The sequence below is a fragment of the Anopheles ziemanni genome, chromosome X, assembly GCF_943734765.1.
Source record: "Anopheles ziemanni chromosome X, idAnoZiCoDA_A2_x.2, whole genome shotgun sequence".
NCBI lineage: Eukaryota > Metazoa > Arthropoda > Insecta > Diptera > Culicidae > Anopheles > Anopheles ziemanni.
Window position 1 is genome coordinate 7,920,157 of NC_080707.1, and position 23,568 is coordinate 7,943,724.

At 44.0% G+C, this 23,568-nt stretch overlaps 6 protein-coding genes across 6 annotated transcripts; 4 read left to right on the top strand and 2 right to left on the bottom strand.

Annotated features, from left to right (window-relative positions):
• Positions 1-959: 959 nt before the first annotated feature.
• LOC131290370 (dual specificity mitogen-activated protein kinase kinase 6) lies at positions 960-2,566 on the top strand. The gene is made up of 2 exons (XM_058319521.1): positions 960-1,757; positions 1,848-2,566. The coding sequence occupies exons 1-2, from the start codon at positions 1,103-1,105 to the stop codon at positions 2,318-2,320; spliced, it is 1,128 nt and encodes a 375-aa protein (XP_058175504.1). The 5' UTR covers positions 960-1,102; the 3' UTR covers positions 2,321-2,566.
• An 849-nt stretch (positions 2,567-3,415) lies between these two features.
• Positions 3,416-7,886, top strand: LOC131290945 (UNC93-like protein MFSD11). The gene is made up of 6 exons (XM_058320135.1): positions 3,416-3,505; positions 4,931-5,100; positions 6,071-6,247; positions 6,339-6,607; positions 6,680-7,116; positions 7,290-7,886. The coding sequence occupies exons 1-6, from the start codon at positions 3,416-3,418 to the stop codon at positions 7,452-7,454; spliced, it is 1,308 nt and encodes a 435-aa protein (XP_058176118.1). The 3' UTR covers positions 7,455-7,886.
• A 1,148-nt stretch (positions 7,887-9,034) lies between these two features.
• On the bottom strand, positions 9,035-11,591 carry LOC131290853 (run domain Beclin-1-interacting and cysteine-rich domain-containing protein-like). Its single transcript, XM_058320038.1, has 5 exons — positions 10,551-11,591; positions 10,315-10,482; positions 9,945-10,142; positions 9,718-9,871; positions 9,035-9,630 (listed from the first exon to the last, which is right to left on the bottom strand). Exons 1-5 carry the CDS (start codon positions 11,531-11,533, stop codon positions 9,427-9,429), a joined length of 1,707 nt encoding a protein of 568 aa, XP_058176021.1. The 5' UTR covers positions 11,534-11,591; the 3' UTR covers positions 9,035-9,426.
• Positions 11,592-12,177: 586 nt separating this feature from the next.
• On the top strand, positions 12,178-14,431 carry LOC131290692 (transmembrane protein 120 homolog). Its single transcript, XM_058319855.1, has 7 exons — positions 12,178-12,383; positions 12,458-12,576; positions 13,171-13,446; positions 13,532-13,607; positions 13,681-14,046; positions 14,139-14,288; positions 14,366-14,431. The coding sequence occupies exons 1-7, from the start codon at positions 12,309-12,311 to the stop codon at positions 14,429-14,431; spliced, it is 1,128 nt and encodes a 375-aa protein (XP_058175838.1). The 5' UTR covers positions 12,178-12,308.
• A 694-nt stretch (positions 14,432-15,125) lies between these two features.
• LOC131290854 (cytochrome P450 315a1, mitochondrial) lies at positions 15,126-17,411 on the top strand. Its single transcript, XM_058320039.1, has 8 exons — positions 15,126-15,302; positions 15,386-15,592; positions 15,662-15,846; positions 15,924-16,133; positions 16,201-16,334; positions 16,427-16,642; positions 16,710-16,922; positions 17,004-17,411. The coding sequence occupies exons 1-8, from the start codon at positions 15,139-15,141 to the stop codon at positions 17,121-17,123; spliced, it is 1,449 nt and encodes a 482-aa protein (XP_058176022.1). The 5' UTR covers positions 15,126-15,138; the 3' UTR covers positions 17,124-17,411.
• Positions 17,412-17,584: 173 nt separating this feature from the next.
• On the bottom strand, positions 17,585-19,521 carry LOC131290693 (myosin heavy chain, non-muscle-like). The gene is made up of 7 exons (XM_058319856.1): positions 19,408-19,521; positions 19,124-19,336; positions 18,744-18,863; positions 18,421-18,672; positions 18,217-18,359; positions 17,727-18,147; positions 17,585-17,653 (listed from the first exon to the last, which is right to left on the bottom strand). Exons 1-7 carry the CDS (start codon positions 19,519-19,521, stop codon positions 17,585-17,587), a joined length of 1,332 nt encoding a protein of 443 aa, XP_058175839.1.
• Between the last annotated feature and the right edge of the window lie 4,047 nt (positions 19,522-23,568).

The window sequence follows — 23,568 nt, forward strand, 5'->3', positions numbered from 1 at the left end:
ACCTGTGGTTGTATATCCGGGCCTACCTATGCACAGCAATATGCTGTGGTAAATAAGAGACGGCATCTGAGGATAGGAGCGAACGGCGAACCTTTTGCGCGAGCTCGTGTGAAACCTCCGGATGGGCAGCTCCACGAATTCTCTACATCGTAGTGTAACTTCCCGTCACGATTCAAACGTGTTCAAATTTTAGACTGAAAACTTCGGTTCAAATAGTAAACCGCCTGTACCAAATAGACATTATGTAAAATTGGAACTCCAGCACGCAGCAAAATCTGGGAAGGCCACACAACGACGGCTTGTGGTCTCTTCCATTATTGGTGGGTCAGCCAATGAAAGCACAGCCGTGGGGCAACAAGTGGGGAAACAACCATTGTAGCGGCCCTGGATGTATATAGCCAAGGGTTCGGGAGTGCACCGAGAATCACAGTTGCATCAGCCAGGGTTCGCCAATTTCCTTTCGTAGCGTTGCACCGATGGAGACCCTTGCAACTATAGTACCCACGTCGATCATGACGAAGCATCCCACGTAATAGAAAATAACAGGTTGTAAAACAAACAAAGTTTCCCGTTTGGTTTTTCATTTAGGCCGTTTTCTCAACGGAATATCCGCGCTGGTTTGTGTGTAGGATTGAACAACCCTGGCGAAAGGCGAAAGGATTGTTTTTATAGCAATGTGACATACGCAGGTTTCAAAATAAATAGGAATTATAGCAAGACAACGAAATGAAAATGTGTAGAAAAAATCAACTGAGATATGGGCTAAATGATAGCCGGATTATCTTTGTCATACGTGTAGGATGCTTTCGTTCGACAGCTTCCTCGTGTTTCGCTTTTATTGTTGAAAAAAAGGTTGGTGGCTTTTTTAATTTCGATTGGGGCCACTATAAACCCTATACAGTCACATATATGCTACTGGCCACCCGTTGTCGTGTGCTGCAGTTGCTATATAGCGATCACTTCGCTAGCACCCGCATCTCTTGACAGTGACAGATCAGCGGAGACCTTCGCTTGCTGTGATGACAGTTTGGAGACTGTCGCAATTTCATCAATAAAGCTCGAAAGGTTTTGGCTGCCTGCATACAGGTTCCCTAGATGCAATATGAACGCCCGGAAAGGAAAGCCGAATTTAAAAGTGAAGCTGGAGCCGTCGAGTTCCGGAAGTGGAAGCAGTGTACCGGATAGTGCCGAGAACGCGACCCCCCGGAACCTGGACAAACGAGCAACACTGACCGTGGGCGAGCGATCATTTCTCGTCGAAGCAGATCACCTTCGGAAGCTGGCTGACTTGGGTCGCGGAGCATATGGCATTGTGGAGAAAATGTTGCACCAACCGTCGGGCACGGTAATGGCGGTGAAGCGTATTACGGTCACGAGCGGCATGGGAGCGGCGGGCGGTGCCGGTGGTGGCATACAGTCGCAGGAGCAAAAGCGATTACTGATGGACTTGGACGTGTCGATGCGAGCCAGCGATTGTCGGCATACGGTTCAGTTCTACGGCGCATTGTTTCGCGAGGGCGATGTCTGGATCTGCATGGAGGTGATGGACACGAGCATTGATAAATTCTACCCCGTAGTGTATAAGCGGCAGGGGCGTACCATTCCGGAGCACATCCTCGCCAGCATTGCGCGGGCTATCGTGCGTGCCCTGCACTACTTGCACATGAAGCTGAGCGTCATCCATCGGGATGTGAAACCATCGAACGTACTGATGAACCGCCGCGGGGAAGTTAAAATGTGCGATTTCGGAATTTCCGGTAAGCAACAGCGCGCTCTCTTGTCTTTTTGTGTGCGAGGGAGTTTACTAAGGTCTAGGATTGTTTTTTAAATGTTTCTTCCTCTTGCAGGGTACCTGGTGGACTCGGTTGCCAAAACGATTGATGCCGGCTGCAAACCGTACATGGCACCGGAGCGGATCGATCCGACGCGCAGCAAAGCGCAAGGCTATGATATTAAGTCGGACGTGTGGTCGCTCGGCATCACGATGGTCGAGATAGCAACCGGGAAATTCCCGTACGCCACCTGGCGGACGCCCTTCGAGCAGCTGAAGCAGGTCGTCACGGACGAGCCGCCGAGGCTGCCGCAGCGAGCCGCGCCGGGCTCGGACGAGTTTAGCGCCGAGTTTCATGCCTTCATCAACAGCTGCCTGCAAAAGGACTACCAGCAACGTGCCAACTATGAGCAGCTTCTTGCGATGGACTTCATGAAGCGCCCCGACGATGGCGACGAAATAAGTGATATGGCGCAGTACGTATGCGCGATACTGGACGAGCGAGATGGACCGCTCGGGGACGGTGGAAGCAGTAGTAACGGCGAGTAATGTAAATAACAACTTTTTCAGGATACAAATAAACATAGGGAAGTGTAAAAACCAATTGCATGCTAAAATAAGGAACTGATTTGTTCTATTTTGTTTGTTTCGAGACATGAAAAGCCCTATTTCGAAGAGGAAAGCTGTAGGAAGAAATCAATGTCAACACGTATTTGCAGACGATTCTGCAAGGTTTCAATGCTACATATATTATAACGCGTTCAGTTGTTACAAATAATCAAGAGAATTGTAAGATTATGCATTACTTTAATGTGTTTTTGTCATATTGGAAACATCCGTTCGAGTCAGTTTTATTTATTTCATTTATCATGATCGTACACCGATCAACAGTATTCCCCCCACCCGCCTGCTGGAAGGAGAAAGTAATCTTTGATGCTCGAATTTACATTTACGTTAATTTCAGCCTCCCCCTAGCGTAATATTGCCCGTTGTAGCATATATACCATAGCACTTCGATAGAAGCTAGAACTTGCCGCTTCTTGTGATAAAATGCCAGTGCTTGTATTCTGTTTCCCCCTCGTTCAAATATGATAAGCCGAAATCCATACTCCCGTCTCCTGTTCTAGTGTGATTGGCATAATTTGAAACCGAAAATGGAATGCCACCGCATCCGCGACGCTATTGTTGGACTAGGTTTCTGGTGTGAGTGTGTGCAAATAGAGAAACCTGTGGAATCGAGCTCGAGAGCGTGCTTTCAGCTGCAAATAGCTCCATCCCATCGGCTCCATGATACAAGCTTGCCTTGCCCCGCCTATGTAATGCCTATCGCTGTTGAACAATCACGCTAAGGGGATGATGATCGTGGTGATGGTGGTAGTGGTGGTGCTACCCCAAGAGGTAGCAGCCACAATTGTGCGATGAAAGTGAACCGTGGCCTGGCGGGCCTTTCTCGTCGCGTTCACTTTCAATCGACTCGCTAACGGCGAGGATCACGGACGTGGCTAACTGCTTGCAATCAACCAACAACTGGACTGTCCGCGGCTGTGCTGTTCCGTGACCGTGCGTGTGTGTGTGTGTGAGAGATAAAACAATTGTTGTTTTGGAAAGTGCAACCGCAACCGATCGGCGATCGCGCGTGTCACAATGGTGGAGAAGAACTTCGTGAACGTTTTTATCCTGGGCGGCGGGTTTATGCTGATCTTTACCTCCTTTCAAACGCTGGGCAATATTGAGGTAGGTTGGAAGAATGAGAAATCATATGAAAACTTCACTGGTAGCTTTTAAATGCTCCGGTGATTTAAATGCGTACAACATGTAAACAAGCTAATGTCAGATGACAGGATGTACGAGGGTAATCTCGGCACTTGATATGATTATCATATGGTTAACAACTTCCTATGTTCAATTTTGTACCAAAAGTACCTTAACACCTTTGCTTAACATGGATTGAATACAAAATTACGAAACAATGGTTTCACTATTACACAACGTTAAAGTATTGTAAATTCAAGTCACAATCGATTATTTGACCACTTCTCTTATCTGCCCTTGGACCTACTTAAAATTCCTTGTCGGAGTCAACCAACCTAATCTGCGTATAATGGAGCGTTAATACGATGACCGATTATAGTGCCATCCATAAAACTATCGAATTCAGGCTGTACCTAGTCGACGATAAGCGCCGCCTGTGTCATAACGGCCGCGGGTAGATGATAACACGTTCTCGATTGCATTTGAAGCATCCTGCATCAAATGATGTTGTTGTGATGTTTTCTGAACGGTACTCAGCAGAATAAAAAGCCAGAAGGATACAAGCAGGATCAACGTGTACTTTTATCCGATGGTTCATCGATCATTTCAATTCGGGTTGGTCGTACGGGGTTCGATAAATTGGTAACGGAATCTGAATCCCCTTCACGAGACGCAATTAAATGGCAGCCAACAGGTTTTCGAGAAAAGGAACTCTGAAATAAAATTATGCGCAGAAAAATGTTTAAACCCACGTACCAAGGATAACCGGGTTGCCGGCGACACGCCAAGGCGTGCCTCGTTCCGCTTTATCCCTCACTAGCGAGCCAATTTTGATACACGTGGAATCTTTGATGCGTTTCAAAATATAATTTAAAAACTAATTTAGCAATTTAAAACAAGGTAGCTGTTGCCCCCCATCGCTCGGTTTTATTTATTGGACTTTTTCAGCGATACGCTAAGAAACATTTTGATGAACTTCTTTTTTTTATTCTTGCCAATAAACCATGCGGGATATGTCACTGGTCGACCGGTTTCAACGTGGCTCGGGTTCTCGCCCACACTCCGAGGCCACCCCGTTGCTGAAACAAGACTCGATATCGATCAACAGTTTTTAACTGGCGTAATTTTAGGTCATGGTTGAGCAGATCGACACCAAGTCGCGTCGGCGGCGAATGATAGGATTAAGGCTCATCAATATGCAAAAAGATACCTCTTAAGTCGGTTAAATGTTGTTTGTTGGTTCAAGTCCAACTTCGTTTGCGCGCGGGGGATGGACTACCTTCACCAAGGCCAAAGTCGCTTCGTTTCGTCTCGCTGACTCGAGTGGTCTTTCTTGGGCGCGTTTGTGTTTGGCTTGATGTAATTGCCATGAAAAATATCCTGACCATTCCCGTTCCGCTCTGACAGCAAACCATCATCGACAGCATCAAGAAGGATCTACCCTCCTTCACCGGCGACGGATATACCAGCTTGGCCATTATCTATGCTGCCCTCTCTTTATCAAACTGGGTCACGCCGTCGGTGCTGTCCGCCATCGGGCCGCGCCTGGCGATGACCATCGGAGCTATCACCTACTGGTAAGTACGGTGCACACTGCTGCGTGTGCTTGAACCGATCCCATACCGACAATCAATCTCTTCCAATCGACAATCAAAACGCGAGGACACCAAGACGAATTCCAAACAAGTGCAACCAATATTCTAAAGCTTTCGAAATCTCGCGTCAATATTTACATCCTAGAAGCATCTAACGGACGATGGACTCTGTGACGCATGCAGTCGTTAGTCTTATTTTTCTCAAATATTATCAATAAATATCAAAATTATCTACAGTATCAAAAAATACAGCAAGAGTAATGGTTTACCGTTTCTTGAATAATGATCCTTTCAATTATAGTCAAAAGTCTTGACTCCTACAGATACACAGAGAGGAGCTTCTGAAGTTAATAAAAAACAATATAACTAGACAGAGGAATCGTGTAAGTTTTCCCGACTTATCATTTGTTACATAAACCTGCACTGTTTTTAATCTGATGTACAAATTGAGCCAGTATAATGGTGACATGATGATCATGATGGTTCTGAATAACTCTAATACAAAAAATGTAACAACAAAATATGATGGTGGCAAAATATTGTTATTTTTTTCACACAAGTGGCGATGCAACTGGTGGATACAGTGTATGCCACAAAAAGTCGTATTTAAAAGCCAGTGTAGAAATATTATATTTGTTTTAGTTTTCAAGCAGAAAATAGATAACTTAGAGGTTGATCACCAATTTGAAGACTCGATTTTGTAAACATAGCTGTAATCAATGTTAGTATTGATCAAAGAGGAAAAGACTATGTTTATGCATTAATATTTTCAGCGGGAAGCCACTGATGCTAGTAGCATGAGAAAACCTTTCAACGTAAATGATCGCCCACGTGTTTGATATTTAATGTGAAAAATAATATCGAAGGAGAACAATTTCTATAATAAGCAAACGGCCGCTAGCTAAATATTATTCCAAACGCCACGTGACTTTCATTCCTTCTCCTTGCGTAGCCTGTTCATGGCCAGCTTCTTCCTGCCGCACGTGGCACTGCTGTATGGATGTAGCATTGTACTCGGAGCCGGCGCTGCCCTCATTTGGACCGGCCAGGGCATGTACTTGTCCCAGTGCAGTAACTCCCAGACGATATCACGCAATTCGGGCGTGTTCTGGGCGATGCTCCAGCTGAGGTAAGCGCTTCAAGAACGAGACGGCCGGTTTTATTTGCTTGCCACCCCCAAGGAAACTAACCGCCCAAGGCACACACACACACACAACCAGCATGTTTTTTGGAAATCTGCTGGTGTTCTTTACGTTTCAGGGCAAAACGCACATCGACGAGCAAACACGGAACGTCGTATTTTCGGCGCTGATTGCCGTCGGGATCATCGGTCTGGTGATGCTCGCCTGCCTGCGTCATCCAGCAACGGATCGTGATGCCCCGGTTGAGGTAACTTCACCGGTACGCCCCAAGGAAGCGTTCCTCAACGCCGTTCGGTTGTTCCGAACGAAGCGCATGCTGTTGCTGTGCATCACTTTCGTGTACACCGGTACGTACAGCAACAGGAGATACCTCCCTCATGCGACTGCTCCATAATAGCGTTTCGCGGATATTCTTTCAGGGCTCTCGCTGTCATTCTTTAGCGGTGTGTACGGATCCAGCATCGGTTTCACAAACGCAATCGGCACCTCGGCGAAGCAGTTCGTCGGCCTGAACGGCGTTTTCATCGGCGTGGGCGAAGTGTTGGGTGGGGTGGCGTTCGGCCTGCTTGGCACAAAATTAACCGGGCGTTGTGGCCGCGATCCGGTCGTGATCGTCGGTGGCGTACTGCACCTCGCGTCCTACTTCCTGATTTACCTCAATCTCCCCAATGCGGCCCCGTTCGGCAATACGGATGCCGTCTCGTACATCCAACCGCCGAGTGCGGTCGCGGCCATGGCCTGCTCGTTCCTTCTCGGTCTCGGCGACGCTTGCTTCAACACCCAGTGCTACTCGATGCTCGGTGGCGTCTTCAAGAACGAGCCCGCAGAGGCGTTTTCGATATTCAAATTTACCCAGGTGCGTTACAGCTTCTTTCCTGGTGCCGGTTGGAAACTCGTACGGCAAATGGCAAATGTCATCGATTTCCAATCCTCCGAAACCCTTCGAGACCATGATATTGTTTCGTTCGTTTTATTCGTCATTTCAACTGCACCAACTGATCACTGCTTCACTTTTCCCCTTCCCATCAGTCCGTGGCCGCTGCCGCCAGTTTTGTCTACTCGTCGTACTGTGGCCTGCACGCTCAGCTGATCATACTTGTCGTACTCGGCATCCTCGGAACCATCTCCTTCTGTCTGGTCGAGTTCGCTGTCAAGAAAGAGCGGCCCGCGTTGGAGCGAGAGTATGAGAAATAGTTAGTTCCGGATGCTTGCCCTAAAAATAAAAACCAATGGGCACCGCTTCCTCTTACCCTGCTCACGCCGGTTGAAGTCCGCGACAGGAAAGTGCTGAATTTGCTTCCCGAACCGTCCATTAGCGGCAACGATGCCTCCAAAATACACGGGACTGTCTTCTAGGATAGAATACCAATGAAGGAGACAAAACAAGCTTTATATTTACGTACATAAATGTTTTAAATCGATTGAACAAATTATTTTACTTTACAACATTGTTATATTGTCCTGTGTTATCAAACTGATTTTAAATTGGCATATCCTAGAGCAGAATTCGATTAAGATAGGTACTCACCTGCCGCAAGCGGGATACGTGCAGCCTCAGAATGAGCCAAAAGGGCAAAAAGGGTCACCACCAGTACTACGAAGACGATGATGATGTTGCGCGCTGCGAACGGCTACCGGTGAGGAGTTGTTTAAATAAAAATAAATAAAATTATATATATATTGTAAGAAACACAAATAAATAAAGCAGCATCATCCACTGCCTCGTTCCATCGACAGGATAACAATGCATACGAATTGACTAACGGTAGGGAGGGGGTAGCGAACAATATATTCGTTAGTGTCTGCCACCCCTCTCCAGGGGGTCACATGTATCCGGTTGACCTTACCGGTTGTGAGAAGCCTGTGTAAAGCTAGATGACTAATCGTTGGGCCACACTGTATCCGCACGGACGAAGAAAGAAACCAGTTGAAAGCGAACGTTGAATCACGCGCCTTACCGTTTCCATAGAGCGCGACATGATTCATGCGAGTGTAATGCACACGGAAGGGGGCGGTACCGACTAGCTGTTAGCGTTTACGGTTCTAGACGAACAAAACGTATCTACATTTGTTTCATACACACAATATTTGCTAATAAAACAAAATTCTTATATCTATTGATGTAGGAATTGCTATCTCAAGCAATCCATAGAAGCCAAACACGGATACACTTAACAAGTTCGGAAAATTGCTGGGAACTGAAGCCACAACGGATTTAAACGATCATGCTTTTCTGCATCCGGTTTTCGCTAGCACGAATTCCGACAAAATTCGCAACAAACTAGTACACTATTTCATGCACCTTCTATTATATAGAGATAAAGGAGTCCACGTGCGCTCGTGGAAGCACATTTACACCTGCTACAATGCTCACCATTCGTTCGTGCGTGCGCTCGGGGTGCATTTTTCGACCAAATTTTTGCACGTTGAAATAGAAACGACGACTAGCGCACGGTGGGTGTGCGGAAGGGCAGGTGAGTATGAGTACGCGAAAAAACTAAATCAAATCTGACGATGCCACAGCATCGGCTTCTGCAACGGTTCGTGAACGTGTGAGGTACATGTTAAAAGGCCAATCCGTGCATACCTCAAGGTGTGCTGATCGTCGATGCTCGTGTCAAAACTTCTTACCCTCCTCAAACCACCGCGAAGGTCATCATGTTACTGCCGCAACACACATTTTTTTTCCAAACGTGATCTCCACGATCTCCCACCGGGTCGGCAGCCTCGTACGCCCGTTAGGCATTGGGTCATATGCATATGTTTGCGTTGAAACTACTATGTGTAAATATATTTCTTGCTTGTAAATATTGTTCCTGCATATCATTTGTCATTTTGTTTCCGACGGAGTCATGGGTCCAATCGAACTACGCTGATCTTATGCTCGCTGCAAAATCAGACACAGACCATCATCTGCTGCTGTCCGTGTTTGTGTTTGCTTTCATTTATCTCGACCTAAGATTTGCACCGTTCCCTAACTGTAAATTGGATTAACAAACTGCTAATTTGAATTATTTCTGCCAACAAAACCTACCAAAACGCGCCCTGCACGGGTACACTGTGATTGGTGGTAAATTCGATTCTAAAATTCTGTCGCGCGCACTTTGATTGCACATTAATTGGAGGTATTTTCGTGGCAATAATATTTGCTGTTTCAAGAGCTATTTCATGCTGTACCGGTGGTGGCTCGCTGGTGCATTCGGTAGCATTTATTGCAGGTTTTATCCCGGCGCCAACATTCGGCATGGTAGCACGTGCCGCACTGTTCGCATTTGAAGACCTTCGGCTGCCAGGGGAACAGTACGTGCTTCCCGTGCACCACCTTCTGCCCGATGCACTTCTCACACACGAAACCACGTGCCCGGCAAAGCTGCAACATGAAGTATATATTTATATATTAATCACGATTCACCCTTTTCCCTTACACATCGCGCTTAGCATGCAAACGAATACGAACCTCACAGCTAAGGATGTGCTTTTCGCAGCGCGCTACAATCGATTCGAGTATTCGCGCGAGTGTTCCGTTTTTCACGGCCAGAAAATCGGCCATCGACCACATGTCGAAATCGGAAGTGAAGTATTCAGGCACCTCTTGCAAAACGCTGCGTAGGCTTAACGGGGAAGAAATAGTTTCGTTAAGAGACGTCAGTCGGAAAACAGGGAGAGTTTGGCACCTTTACTCACCTTTCCGAGTGCCGGCAGTTCATGATGAAATCTTTGACGTATTTCATATTCACCCGGGCCTGACGTACGTTTCGCAGCATTTTCACGTTGCCATACAGCTCCGGGAAGAGATGGTTTACACGGTACAGCGGCGTGCTCCAGATGTCGCCAAGCACGCGGTAGGCGAACACGCTCACGGGCAGAGCGGCAAAGTCCCAGCTGAAAAGGAAGCAAAACAATTTAATGAGAGCTGAAGTCATATGAAAATAGTATTCCTCAATGATAAACAAAATGTGTTTATATTTAGCTACTCAACCCTTACGAAAATGTATGATGAATATACTTTGAAGAATACGTTTCCTAAATGGGTCCAGAAATTTTTCTATCTTACCGATGAATCACTCGGGCTGGGATGATGGCCATTTGATTCTTGTGGCACCCGGAACAGTTAAATTTGCCAGTGTAGTGGCAGTATCGGTAGCGACTCATGTACGTTTTGTTGACCTTAATGCCACACCCTTCGCATCGATTTCCTTGCTTTTTCATGTGCTCGCGACGTCTGTATTGAAGATGAGTTAATTTAATTGCTTGAAACTCTGCTGCCACTAAAACTTCAACTTCACTTACTCCAATGGCTGCGGCTTATAGGTGAAGATGACTTGCGCCCGAGGGGGAGCCCATTCCTGTGTGCCTCGGATCAGCGTACTCGTGTCGTACACCGGATGCACGTCGTCCGGATCGATCACCGCACCGCTGGGCATGGGCAGAATTTTTTGTGGCGCATCCTGCTCGGACACGAGCCAAAGAAAATCGCCCGCGGACGGAAGCTGCTTGTCCTGAAACTTATTGAGCAAGCTGATAGCAATCTCCTCTGCCGAATACGTTTTCAGGTCGCAGGTCGTTTCCTTCGCTTCGATCGCTTCGCAGCTTTCGTCCGAATTAGTGCTCGGATCGCGAAAGGAAACTGCTGACGTAGGACTGGGTTCGTTCGCCGAGTCCCAGTCCAGATTGCTGAGAAGTTGGCTTGACGAACGGCTTAGACAGCTCTTCCATTTCAACAACTCGAATGTCGATATCAATGCTTCCGCTAGCTTGAAGTGAGCGTTCTCCTTGTCCAGATCATTGTTGTTGCGCGTAAAGTAGACCGCCTTCAGTATGGGAATGCAACCCTGCTCCGGATGTATACGCTCGAGCGGAGAGTCTGGCCAGTAGCGGCACTGGCCCTCGAAGGGATCCAGCTCGGCGCAGTGCTTTCGGAGCCTGCGCCCCTTCTGTGGCACGAAGTCGTCCAGGAAGCTGATTGAGCCTCGCACTTTGATCGATGAAGGGGTGGCTTGGTACTCGCCGTACTCTACCACCGGGGACATCGTGGGGCACGTTGGAGGAGTTGATGATGACGTTGGTGGATTGTTGCAGTCATGATAGTTGAACTGCGGGATGTGGTAGCTGCTACCATAGCGATGTATCACAAAGGCCACTTCTGACTCATGGTCCACTAAATCGGGGGCACTGTTGGAGTTTTGTCTTGAGAATGCAGTGCGCGTAACGGTTAGGCATTCGGCGCTGCTGCACCTTTTCCCTAGCCGTCCCCTGCATTCGTAGCTCTGCATGCTGATAATACTTTTCCCTGCCACAGGCTTACCTTACTGGTATGCGATACTCATGGTATGCGATTAGAAAGGCCGTAATCTATCAATTGCCAGGGACCAGCACTAGGAACAACTATTATGTTTATGTTCCGCCGCCCCGAAAGTTGTTTGTCAACATGAGTACGGGAGACTTGTATATAAACCGTGAACATAAAGGCCAAACTGTCAAATTGCAGTGCAAGTTCCAATTTATATCTGCGATTTAATTCATGTGTTAATAACATAAAATTACAACCAATGTAACATGCTAAAATCACTGACGGTCTGCTCTAAATCAACCAAAAGAGATGCTATAACTTTAAGGTTTATTTGAAAATTAAAATCTAAAAAGCTAGGATGGACTAGGAAGTTAAGAGTTAAGAAAAAATATCAGACGCACGCAAAAGCGACGGTCGAGCTCAAATCTCATAGAAAAAGCCGCTTTGAGCCAAATACTGTTGTATTTATTCATAACTTGTACTTATCTATTGCCGTGCGCACCACAGCCAGCACTTATAAACGCGTCAGCAATCGGAAGACGTTCTATAAGACCCCCAACGTCAAGGGTTAAATGTTTGTAGCAACCTACGCTCTATGAGCATTGTAATTCCTTCTGTCATCGTGAGCGCAACGCATAATTTTTGTCTGAGGTTTATTTGTGTACTCTTGTGATACGTGTTTTACAGACGCAGGATAACAAGTGGTTCGCTGGTTTATCTTTCCAGCCGACAATCGATCCCAATACCATCGATCTAGGATGTCTCTATCGGCGGATATTGGTGAGCTCGATAAAGAATGGAGCGAACTTTCGGACGAATACCGGAGCCTGGAGGTAAAGGATAGGGCTGCTCGCGAATCATTTCCTGCTCTATATGCCTCACTTCAATCGATACTTTTTATTTGCAGTCGGCTAATCAATCCTACCTTGATCTGCACGAGCAGCTGGAGGCAATGCAGGAGAAATGCACAAAACAAATCCAACACCAGCGGTATCGCATGCAGCAAATTTCCAAAAACCTCAAACCGTAAGTGCTTAGACTAAAAAAAAGTTCAACCACTGCACCTTCTGAGCGTGCCCCTTCAAATTGGTCGCAATGGTATGCACAAAACAACAGGTGGGCGATAAGATAAACTTTGGACTCTAATCAAGGTGGAATTTGTTCCTTGTTCACCGCGTACGTGTATCGATGAAATTGTTTCTGCTTATCGCCGTTCTGCATTATTGAGTTGGATTGCAAAATGCGATGGAAAAGATTTTCGACACGATAGGCTTTACATCCCACCATTATCTTTGATCCCAGCCTATGACCTCGTCTAATCAAGCCGAATAGTAATTAGCCGCTAAACGCTTCTGCTGAAACGGACGGTTGTTTAATTATGTTTTATAAAAAAAGGCCATCGAACCGGTTTGCATTACTAGCACTAGCAGCCAACCGAATAGAATCAATTTTAATGTGGCTGGTTCGACCGTTTCTGTAGACATGAGAAAATCATACGCATACACAAAAACACACACATGGCTTGTTCTTCAGAAGTACACAAATAGTTTTACAATTTTACTTATCGCTAAGCTTGATTATTGAGAAAAAAAAATTAATAAAAGTTTTCTTTTATTGAAGGTATTTGCGAAAGGAAGCTTTGACGCCCGAGGAAAAGGAAAAGGCAGCACTGTTGGAGAAAAACATTATGAAACGAAGGGCGCAAATTCACGAGATCGAGCAAGGACTTCCTCAACAAAACAGTCGTTATTTGAAAATTATTCTAGGTGACGTGAACGTGTCGATACTGAACCGTAATGATAAGGTCCGGTACAAGGATGAGTACGAAAAATTCAAGTTAATACTAAACGTGATCGGATTACTCCTTTCGTTTTTGAACATACTATTTAATTTGCGGTAAGTTGGACTGAAGGCTAATTCAAAGCGAAGTGGTGATTTATATTATATTGCAATTCACCTTTTTTATTGCTATCTTTCACAGGGCTTTGGAGCTAGTCTTTCTTTTTCTACTTGTTTGGTACTATTGTACCCTTACGATAAGAGAATCTATTTTGAAGGTTTGTTGATTTTAGCTTTGATAAACTGACAACTATTGTAGGTGATTCAAATGCTAATTCTCTGTGTTTGTAGGTAAACGGTTCACGGATAAAAGGCTGGTGGCGCCTACATCACTTCATTTCAACCGTATGCGCCGGAGTGCTCCTCGTTTGGCCCCAGGGCGAGCCGTGGCAGTTGTTCCGCAGTCAATTTATGTTTTTCAACGTATACATCAGCTTGGTGCAATACATGCAATTCCGCTATCAAAAAGGCGTGCTATATCGCTTGAAGGCGCTGGGAGAGCGCCACAACATGGATATAACGATCGAAGGTTTTCATTCGTGGATGTGGCGTGGCCTCAGTTTTCTCATTCCATTCTTGTTTGCCGGGTACCTGTTCCAGTGCTACAATGCCTGGACTCTCTATCAACTGACCAAACACCCAGATGCTACCTGGCAGGTACAGTTCGGAGCTCCAGTCCACCTTTACAACTACATCGTCCTTTTCGCGATCGACTCAGCAATTCGATTTTTTGACTCTTTTCTTGGCAGATACCCGTTTTAAGCATTTTGTTCCTGATCTTATTCGTTGGCAACACAACCACCACGTTGCTCGTCATTCCGCAGAAACTAAGCGAACATACAGAGAACAGATATCGTCTGATGAATTTAATTGCCTCCAAAAAACAAACTAATGCAAGGGTGAGTTATTTGTGAACCATTCAACTAATCAATCTAAACTAAACTTGTTTTCAAATATTTTTGTTTTCTATCTGCAGCCACAGGCGACTTCAACCAATTCACCTAATGCAAGCGGAACTGTTGATTCAGACAAATCTAAGTAAATTCACATAGTACCAAACCACAACTTATGGGTTGTGGTTTGAAGCATTTTCATTTGGAACAGAAGCCCTAAACTATCCAGTCGCCGAAAACCGATTACATATTGTTCGATGTTTATTTTTTTATATTCCTAAATTATCCAGTAACCGATTATATAGTTTTCCATGGTTAGTTTTGATAGTTTCACGCTTCAACTATGTATTTTCCTTTTGGGTTTAATATTTCTAAATTATATTGTCACCGATGTCGAAATTCTATGAATATAATTTGTTAAGTTACCACACGATCTACTACCCAAAAACTGTAACACGTTGCTGTAGAAGTGTAATGAGCAGCAGCACCAGCATGTAAATCCACAAATAAAATTGTATGTCGAATGGGACATGTTATCGCAGCGGAGTGTTACTGGTACTTAATATTTTCCTTATATAATGAAAACACGTTGAGTCAATTGAGTATCACAAATCAATATATTATTGTCTTGCGGGGTAGCCTTGCTATAAAGTTTGTCAATTATCTGACTGCACAATCATGATTTGGTAAAACTGCGGCAACGTTTGTTTTTAAATATATTTTAGGAACTTCGCGCACGACACAAGTCACACGAACATTTAGCTGTCAGTCGCGCCCACGACACGAACACGAACGGATCTCTGTGCGATCAAAATAGTTAACAAACAAACTGCTTCACTGCACGCTGCTACGTTCAATGTTTCCTAAGCGAAAAATCATCCCCAAATTGCTCCAATTAACCTATCAACAGTCAACAAATATTTCTACAAACAATGTGCCGTTCCTTAAAATACCAGGCCCGAGAAGAATTCCCCTGATCGGCATGCTCAACGAAGTCATGCACCTCGGAAAACCAGCTGAGTAAGAACACTATCTCGCGATGGACAAACAATCGCGTCCACCCTAAGCCGTGCAGATAAACATAAAAATTCCACTTGCGCTAGGTTGCATTTGCGCATCTCCAAGTATCACGATACGTACGGGGACATTTTCCGGTTGCAGATCGGACAACAGCATACCGTTTTCGTGCGTGATCCGGGTTTTATGCGAAAAACGTTCCAACTAGAGGGCCCATTTCCAAGACATCCGCTGCCCGAGTCATGGACATACTTTAACAAGAAGTTTAACTTTCAGCGCGGCCTGTTTTTCATGTAAGTATTTCCTCTTTATATCTCGTTCTTAGTTTTCTTTCAAATGCAAGATTTATCTGGCCATTTTAGGGACGGACAAGAGTGGGTACAGGCTAGGCAAATTTTCAACAAGCCATTGCTGAAAGACTTCACCTGGATGGAACCGTCGATCCAGGCTGTATGCGAATCGAAAGTGAACGAAATTAAGAGTACCTGTGATAAAGACGCTGCATTTGAAAATATTGAATCGTTCCTTTATCGATGGTCTGTAGAAGGTAAGAAAACTGGCTAGAAAAAGGCAGAAAAGTATGTATTTATTAAATCAATTCGTCTTTGTTTTGTCCCCGTACAGTGGTTTTAAGCGTGATGCTGGGTAAATCTTTCCAAATGTGCCAAACGTCGGTCGTGTTTCAGGAGTTGATTCAACAGTTCTCCCATGTGGTGTATGAAATCTTCCAGCACACTTCGGAGCTGATGAATATTCCTCCGGCGATAGCGGACAAACTGAACGTACAAGCTTGGCAACAGTTTGAAAAAGTGGTGCCTGAAACTATTCGTTTGGGTAGGTTAGCACAAGAACCATATATACCATCGAGGAACCTTTGTGTTATAAATGCATCCCATTTCAGCAACTGAAATAATTGAATTTGGTATTCAGTACAAAAACACAAATAGCGGCCTGCTAGATATAATGTCAGAGAAGTTAGAGAAATCCTTGATGATGCGAATATTTATCGACTTTATTGTTGCTGCTGGAGACACGGTAAATATAATCTGCGAATAGAAAATCAATCAAAATGCCAGCAAGGATGTGACCATAGCAAATATAACTATTGTTGTTCATTTGCCAAACAGACTGCTTTTGCCACCGTGTGGGCGCTTCATCTGCTGGCGAGCAATCGTGACGTCCAACAGCAAGTTAGACGGGACGTGCAGGATTCAAATAGTTTGGAGTGTACTGCTATCAAAGGGGTTGTTCGCGAAACACTTCGCCTCTTCCCGGTTGCTCCATTCATTGGACGATTTATTGAAAATGATGCCGTGTTCGGCGAGTACAATGTGCCGAAAGATGTAAGTACTGCTCTGTCAGGTAAATATGATTGCTGTGTTACCTTTTGCTTTCTTGAATCTTTTGCAGACTCTTGTGTTACTGTCGCTGTACAGCTCAGGAAGGGATGGACGGTTTTTCAGCGACCCAGAACGATTCAACCCGTATCGTTGGGATCGTACTAACGCTCAAAACTCGCCCAACAGTACCACGGCTTCCGCTTCGTTACCATTCGCTATCGGCGCACGGTCATGCATTGGGCAGAAAATAGCACAGCTACAAATGCACTACCTCCTGTCGATGGTAAGTCCTAAAATAATAGACCAAATGTGAGTGGTGCATTTACATATGATACACGGTTTTCTTTCCATTCTTTTAACATAGATACTCAAGAAATTTGATTTGCTGATTCCCGAACAGCACCAGCACCAGCAAATTAAGCCCATATTGAAGATGATTACGGTACCAAATATGTCTGTCAAAGTTGCATTTAATTCTATCTAGGCCCTTGGCTGCTAGCTGCTAAGCAACACAGATTTAATCTTGTTCAACTCAGTAACGCAACACGTTACATCGAAAAAACGTCTTCCAACTGATTTTATTATAATTTAGCCATCAGCTGCTGATCGCACTCATTTTGCAGCATAGCGATGACATGCAGTAAACATATTCAGGCATTATTTACATACAGTAAGATATCTTGTTCAGATAAGATAATCCTGCGAAAGTCTAAACTTCAGAAACCTCAGTTGAAGGTTTCTTTTTAGAATTTAAATGATTACAACTACAGTTACCGTTTGCCGTATTTTGCACTGCGAACCATATACAATACCTGTTGCTAGGCCGGTGTAAAGTGCAAGAGAATAATGTAATATTTGATTAACCAATAAATTCTGTATTTCATTAGCAAAACAAAAACGACATACGCCACATACAGTGGTAAAGGTCAATAACAGGGACCATCCTCAAAGTTCGTGATTCGTAATTGTGCCATCAACGTCATGCCGGAAATGTTTCATCTCACGCTTAAAGTCCTGCAAACAATGAGCAAACGGAGATAAAGACGATAAAGAAGGAGCTGCGTGTCTATAGCAGTATAAATTGTACCTTTGTCAAGGAGGAATACTTTTTCCGGCACGCTTCAAGCTCATTTATGGTTTGCTGCAAATCCTGCTCGGCCTGCTCGAGTTTTCTAGTTTTGTCCGCAATGTGTTTCGCCATCAGCAGCCGCTCTTCGGCGCGCTGCTGCCGTTCATGAGCCAACGAGTTCGCCAAACTCACGATTTGCGCATCGTACTCTTGGCACATCTTGACGAACTTGCCATACTCCAGTGTGATGGCGATCGTTTTCGCCTCCTGTTTGGTGATCTCCTGCTGCAACAAGCAGTTCACCTCGCTGAGATCTTTATTCAACGCCAGCAGCTCTAGCTCCCGCGTCTTGACAGATTCGATGTCCCTTTTGTGCTCGTCCAGGGCAAGCGTAAGCTGTTCCAGCTCTTTGCCTTGGGTAGCCAGAAGACTTTCCATACTGAAATGCATACCATATGCTATAAAGAAGGAACGATGAACTGTTGCCTACCGGGCCTAGAACACTTACTACGATAACTGTTGTGCGGCAATAGTTGCAGCATCGAATTTATTTTTCAGTTCGTTTATATGTTTCTCCTGACGCTCGAGAGTATCCTGCAGCTGGATTATCTCCTGCCCTAGTTGTTCCTTTTTGGCTTCGCTTTCCTTGAGCTGTAAGAATAAATAGATCAACTATCTCGTACTGAGTAGTATGCATATTCCCAATACATACCAAATTTATCGTGTTGTTGTAGGCCTTCTGTTGCTTCTCCAGACTGTCTCGTTGCTCCGCGTTGAGCTTTTGCAACGCAGCGACCCGTGATCCCTGCTCGTCATTCGCATGCTTCAGCATGATCTCTCGCGCCTGCAGCTCCATCACCTTTCGCTCCATCTCCGCCATCTGTTCAGCCGACTGGTGTGTCTCCTCTGCAATCGTGTGCTGTAATAACTGTTGACGCATATTTAGCACTTCTGTCTCCAGTTTCTTGGAATAAATAGTAATTCGAGAGAGTTATAAAGATCGCCGAGATACGTTATGCCGAATGGAGGAAGTACCATTCGCTCTTCAGCTTCCCTGCGTAGACGAACGATGTTGTATTTATACTTCACTTCGATCTGCGATGAACAATGGCGACTGCTCTCTATTTCTCTAGCAAGATTCTCATGCTCACGTGTCTATTGTAAAATTAAGAAAATCCCCGTTTTGTAAAAAATTATAAAAATAAAATGTATGTTATACGCCGACTAGCGCAAAAGATACCAAACGCGGGAAACTACGCTAGCAATGTACCAGGCTGAAAGTCTTTTAATTCGGCCTGGATTAATTAAAGCACATTTGAAAAATGCTTCGTTGTGGTTAGTCTTAAACAGCTGGATACTGATACGCCCGGAAAAAAAACGGTAGTAACAAACAAACTAAAGCAACTTAAAGTTACCTTTGATTCGATATTTTTCTGCAACTTCTGTTTATCCACTTTGAGCGTGCCTATTTGTTTCTGCAGTCCGGCAATCTCATGATCGTATCGCTTTATCCTGCCATCCTTCTCCTCGACCAGGGCTTTCAGGTCGATCACCTTCTTTTCGACGAACGCATATTTAATCACCAGATTTTCGTTATCCTTAATGTACCCGTCAAGTTTTTTCTGCAGCTGGAAAGGCCAACATATAAGCGTAATGCATGTGGCTTTGTTGACATCACACAAACTGAATAAAAACTTACATTTTCGTTGATTTGCTCTAACGCGGTCAGTTGCGCTCGAGTTTCCTTAGTTTTAGTGGAGCACCCACAATGCTCCACCATCGATGCTGGTTCATTAGCTTGGGTGTCTGCCATTTCCACGGTCGGCTGCTAGTAACTTTGATGAAATGCTATCGCTATCGGTCGGGAAACTTCACTGTTTCCCCTCGAAATATCGATTATTTTCACCGTCACACGCTGCCATTTTGCAACTGTCACTTTTGCCATAAGTTATAATTCGATTCGATTCGCAGTGGTTTTCACGCTTTACCACTCTGGTCCAACACAGAAATGGTGCAGGGAAATTCCCTAAAGCACAATATGATGTAGTTCAATTAAAATTGCATTGGCATTCGAATATTTCTCGTGTTGAGGTTAACTGTCTAGCGAGGACACTTTATAACATTTGAATTAGTTCCTTGCTATAATATGGCAATGTGAACAGAATATATAACCGTTAACGGATTTGCAGGTTTTATGGCGCACATGAATTTAATCGATCATATTTTGTTAGATAACTTTTCAATCTCTGTACAGTATTCTTAAAACAGTATTTTTAATGTACTAGTTATATACATCCAAGTAATGGAAAATGCATCTTAGAAATTCTTGAATGCCACATACTTGATTAAACTGTTTTATTGGAATAGTTTCATCGTGGTTTGGATAACTAAAGGAATTCAAATTTGTTAAACACATGGCAGATGCTGGGTAATCAGTTCATAGGAAAAACAATTCCATCGCCTTGGAATGGGGACCGTTGAAGCACTTTTGCATTAAGTCGTATAAGAATACATGTATGAAAAGATGGAAAGATACCCAACATTGCATGTATAAAGCAAACGAAATAGATTAATTAAACGATTGAAAAGTACTTGTAATTTGCAGTGTATTAGCTATGTGTTTTACTTGAAACTTTTTGTTTTTCTAACCATTTATCTTTATTAAAACTGAGTTTTACCGAAGATTAAGACGCATGTCATGATAATGAAAATAAGCTTGTACGTACGAATGTACAAACATATAATATTTGCACTTACGAGATTCATCAATAGTCCTACGCCATTCCGTTATCGCAAACTATACGGTACTAACGATGCTTTCAATGCGTATTATTTACATTTTCCGTACATCGAGCAGTAACAATCGACAGAAAAACATGCAGAGATGTAATCACTCAGCGTTTTAATGCCCTACCTCCCTTCTCACTCCGGTACGTTCGATGCCGTCCGTCTGGTGCCCTTGTTTGGAATATTTTCGTTTAAACATGAAGCCTCTTTTCATTCTAAAGTATATTGAATTATTTCGCACACATAACAAATAATTCAATTTTTCCTGAATTTATGATTACTTCACTTTTATTAAATTATGTATCTGCGGATAATGCACGTCGCTGTACATAGCAGATCGAGCGATATTATGTTACAAGGATGATCAACAGTGTATGTTGGAGTCAACGATGTGCCTCGGTAAGAGCATGCAAACAAGCGCCTCGGATTCTTTTCGAACGGTTGCGAGTGTGTGCGCATGACAACCGACAGCAGTTGTGTGAGTGGATAACGCTGCGTGAGTGTGTGTCAGTTTATTACCGTATGTACCTAGCACTAACACTGCTACGAGTTGTTTGTAGTAACAGCACGATTGCGTGTAACGACAAGAAATGTATTTGCTATACTGTATACAACAATCGTGTTCGCTGGTGTTAGTTACACAGTAAACACAGTGAGAGCACAATAGTGGATTGAGATTACCAGAAGCGATTCACAGAAGAAGAAGCGAGAGAGAGAAATAGTAAAAGAAAGAGAGAAAAAAGAGCAAATAGAAATAAGCTAGTATGAATAAGATGGCAATAGAACATTATCTCTGAAAAGTGTCAGAGTTTTAAGGCAAGCAGAGAAATAAAATGATGGATAAAAAGAGAAAGACAAAGAGAAAGAGAGAGCGAAAGACAGAGAGAGAGAGAGAGAAAGAGATACTGATCGAAATTACGACGTGGTAGTCGGGGCAGGCGGAAAAGAAGGGCTGACATAAATTCTTGAAAACAAAGATACATAAAACAGGAAAACAGAGCATTAAAAATAACATAAATCTCAAGAGGCTTTTGAGGACAGAGAAGAAATTGAGAGACAGGAGGGATTGTGAGACCGTCAAGGTAAGGACAAGGAAGGGTAGAAAATTGTCGTTGAAATGATTTGATACGTTGAATTTCACAAGAATTGATAGGAAACGAGTTTATCATTTACGTTACATACGATGTAGTTTGGTTTGGTTTTCTTGTTGTCCGGGTGTGTGTGTCTGTCTGCATATTTTTCCAATTAAGAATGATTGGTAAAATAATGTATTTGGTTTGAAATTATATGCGTTAGTCAGTTCTTTTTTATGTGGGTTGTTAAATTCACAATATTTTACAATTAATCAAATTCCATTCAATTTGGCTTATAACAACCTATGTCGGTAGCGGGAACAAGGGTAGCGGTATGAGCATGTCTAGGATCGAACCAGCTGTGATTGAAGTAACGAAATATAGAACTAAAGGGTAGCCGCTCTACCAACTAAGCCACAACTCTTAACGTTTGAATTTGTACTAATGTGTTAAATGGGGCATCTAAATGACAAGGCATCTAAATATACTTTGAAATGGAATACGTTGCTCCAAATTACTAGCAGGTTCAACCTCATAGCTCGATCAATTGATGAATATGCTAGTACGGTTTACAAATGTATCTTATATCAGTTGCGCACAATCTCTGGTATGTAGTTTCTACAGTGTAACTTATTTGAAATCATCGTACCGTCGTTCATCTTAAAACAGCTATTTGGCCTTAAATATGCCTATCTTACGGTACTTTTCTCCGTGGAAAATGTATTCGGATGAAAACTCAATTGACTATAAATCCGGTGTTCACCTTGTTCAGTCGATGTGAGGCAACACTCTTGTTTCTCTCCACTTATATTCCCCCCCCCCCTCTCTCTGCACATTCCCCTGCTCTAGCTTAAATCATCCACCACCTTCACCTTACCCGATCCGTTGCCTCCGCTCAGCCGACTAACCTTTAGATTTCCATCTCCCCGGGCATATTGAAATAATCCGTTCATTACGTATTGTGTTATCTTTTCCCGTTTTTCAAGTTGATTATTTGATATTTCACTTTCAGTTTGAGTTAGTTGCCTCAGCTCTTTCTCCTCACCTCCACAGTGCAGTAGAGCTTTGGTCCACCTCCTTTTATTGCCTTTACTCCTCTTTGATATCACATACCTCGTGTGTCCTGGTTGGCAAAGCAGATGAGGGGGAGGGGGTCTCATGTAGCATTGCTGAAGAGAATGAAGAATGAAGGAGCCTGGTTGGTCGGGGTTGGAAGTGGCAGGACCGGGAGAAAGAAGCGATGGAATAGAGGGACAGAGACGGGAAGATTGTTTGTGTTTCGCGTTCCGTACATGAATTAATTTATTTCGTTACTAAGTGAGTTGCGCGTACACACGTACGCAAAGCATACATCCATACATACACACATACACACACACACACACACACACACACACACATATGCATATGGTGGCGACAAACACATGCACAGGTAGCATGTTGGTACAAGGCTCTCGTACGTCTAGAGGGGTGTACCGCTGTTACCGCTGCTCCCTTCTGCTTCCCACCTATTGGCCTGCTCGGTTTCGCATCCTCGTTTCCGAGGCAGTTAATCCACTTTCTAAAACAGCTTGTGTGCTACGATACAGCACAAGAATAAAAATGATTACACGTGGGAGGAGCTCAATTTGTTTCATTAAACTTTTAATAAGAAATATGAACAAACGAGGCTCGCTCAAATGGAATGAAGACGCAGAAGAGGATGTGTAAGCGAGCTTTTTGACATGCGGTGTCAATAGTAGAACAGTGCTGGTAGAACGGTGTTCGTAGCGTTGTTTTGCTTGATGTACTAAATGACATCGCATTTATGAACAGGTAGAGGAGGGGAGGAGGGGGTAAGTGCGAGAGATAAAGAATAATAAAAAGAAAAGATAATTGAAGACTGAAGGGGTTAAAAAATGCAAATAATGGAAAAGCGAGAAAGCGAAGATTGTAAAATGGGACAGAGAAAGCGAGATAAGGGAGGGATAGGGAGAGAGAGAGAGAGATAAGGGATGAGT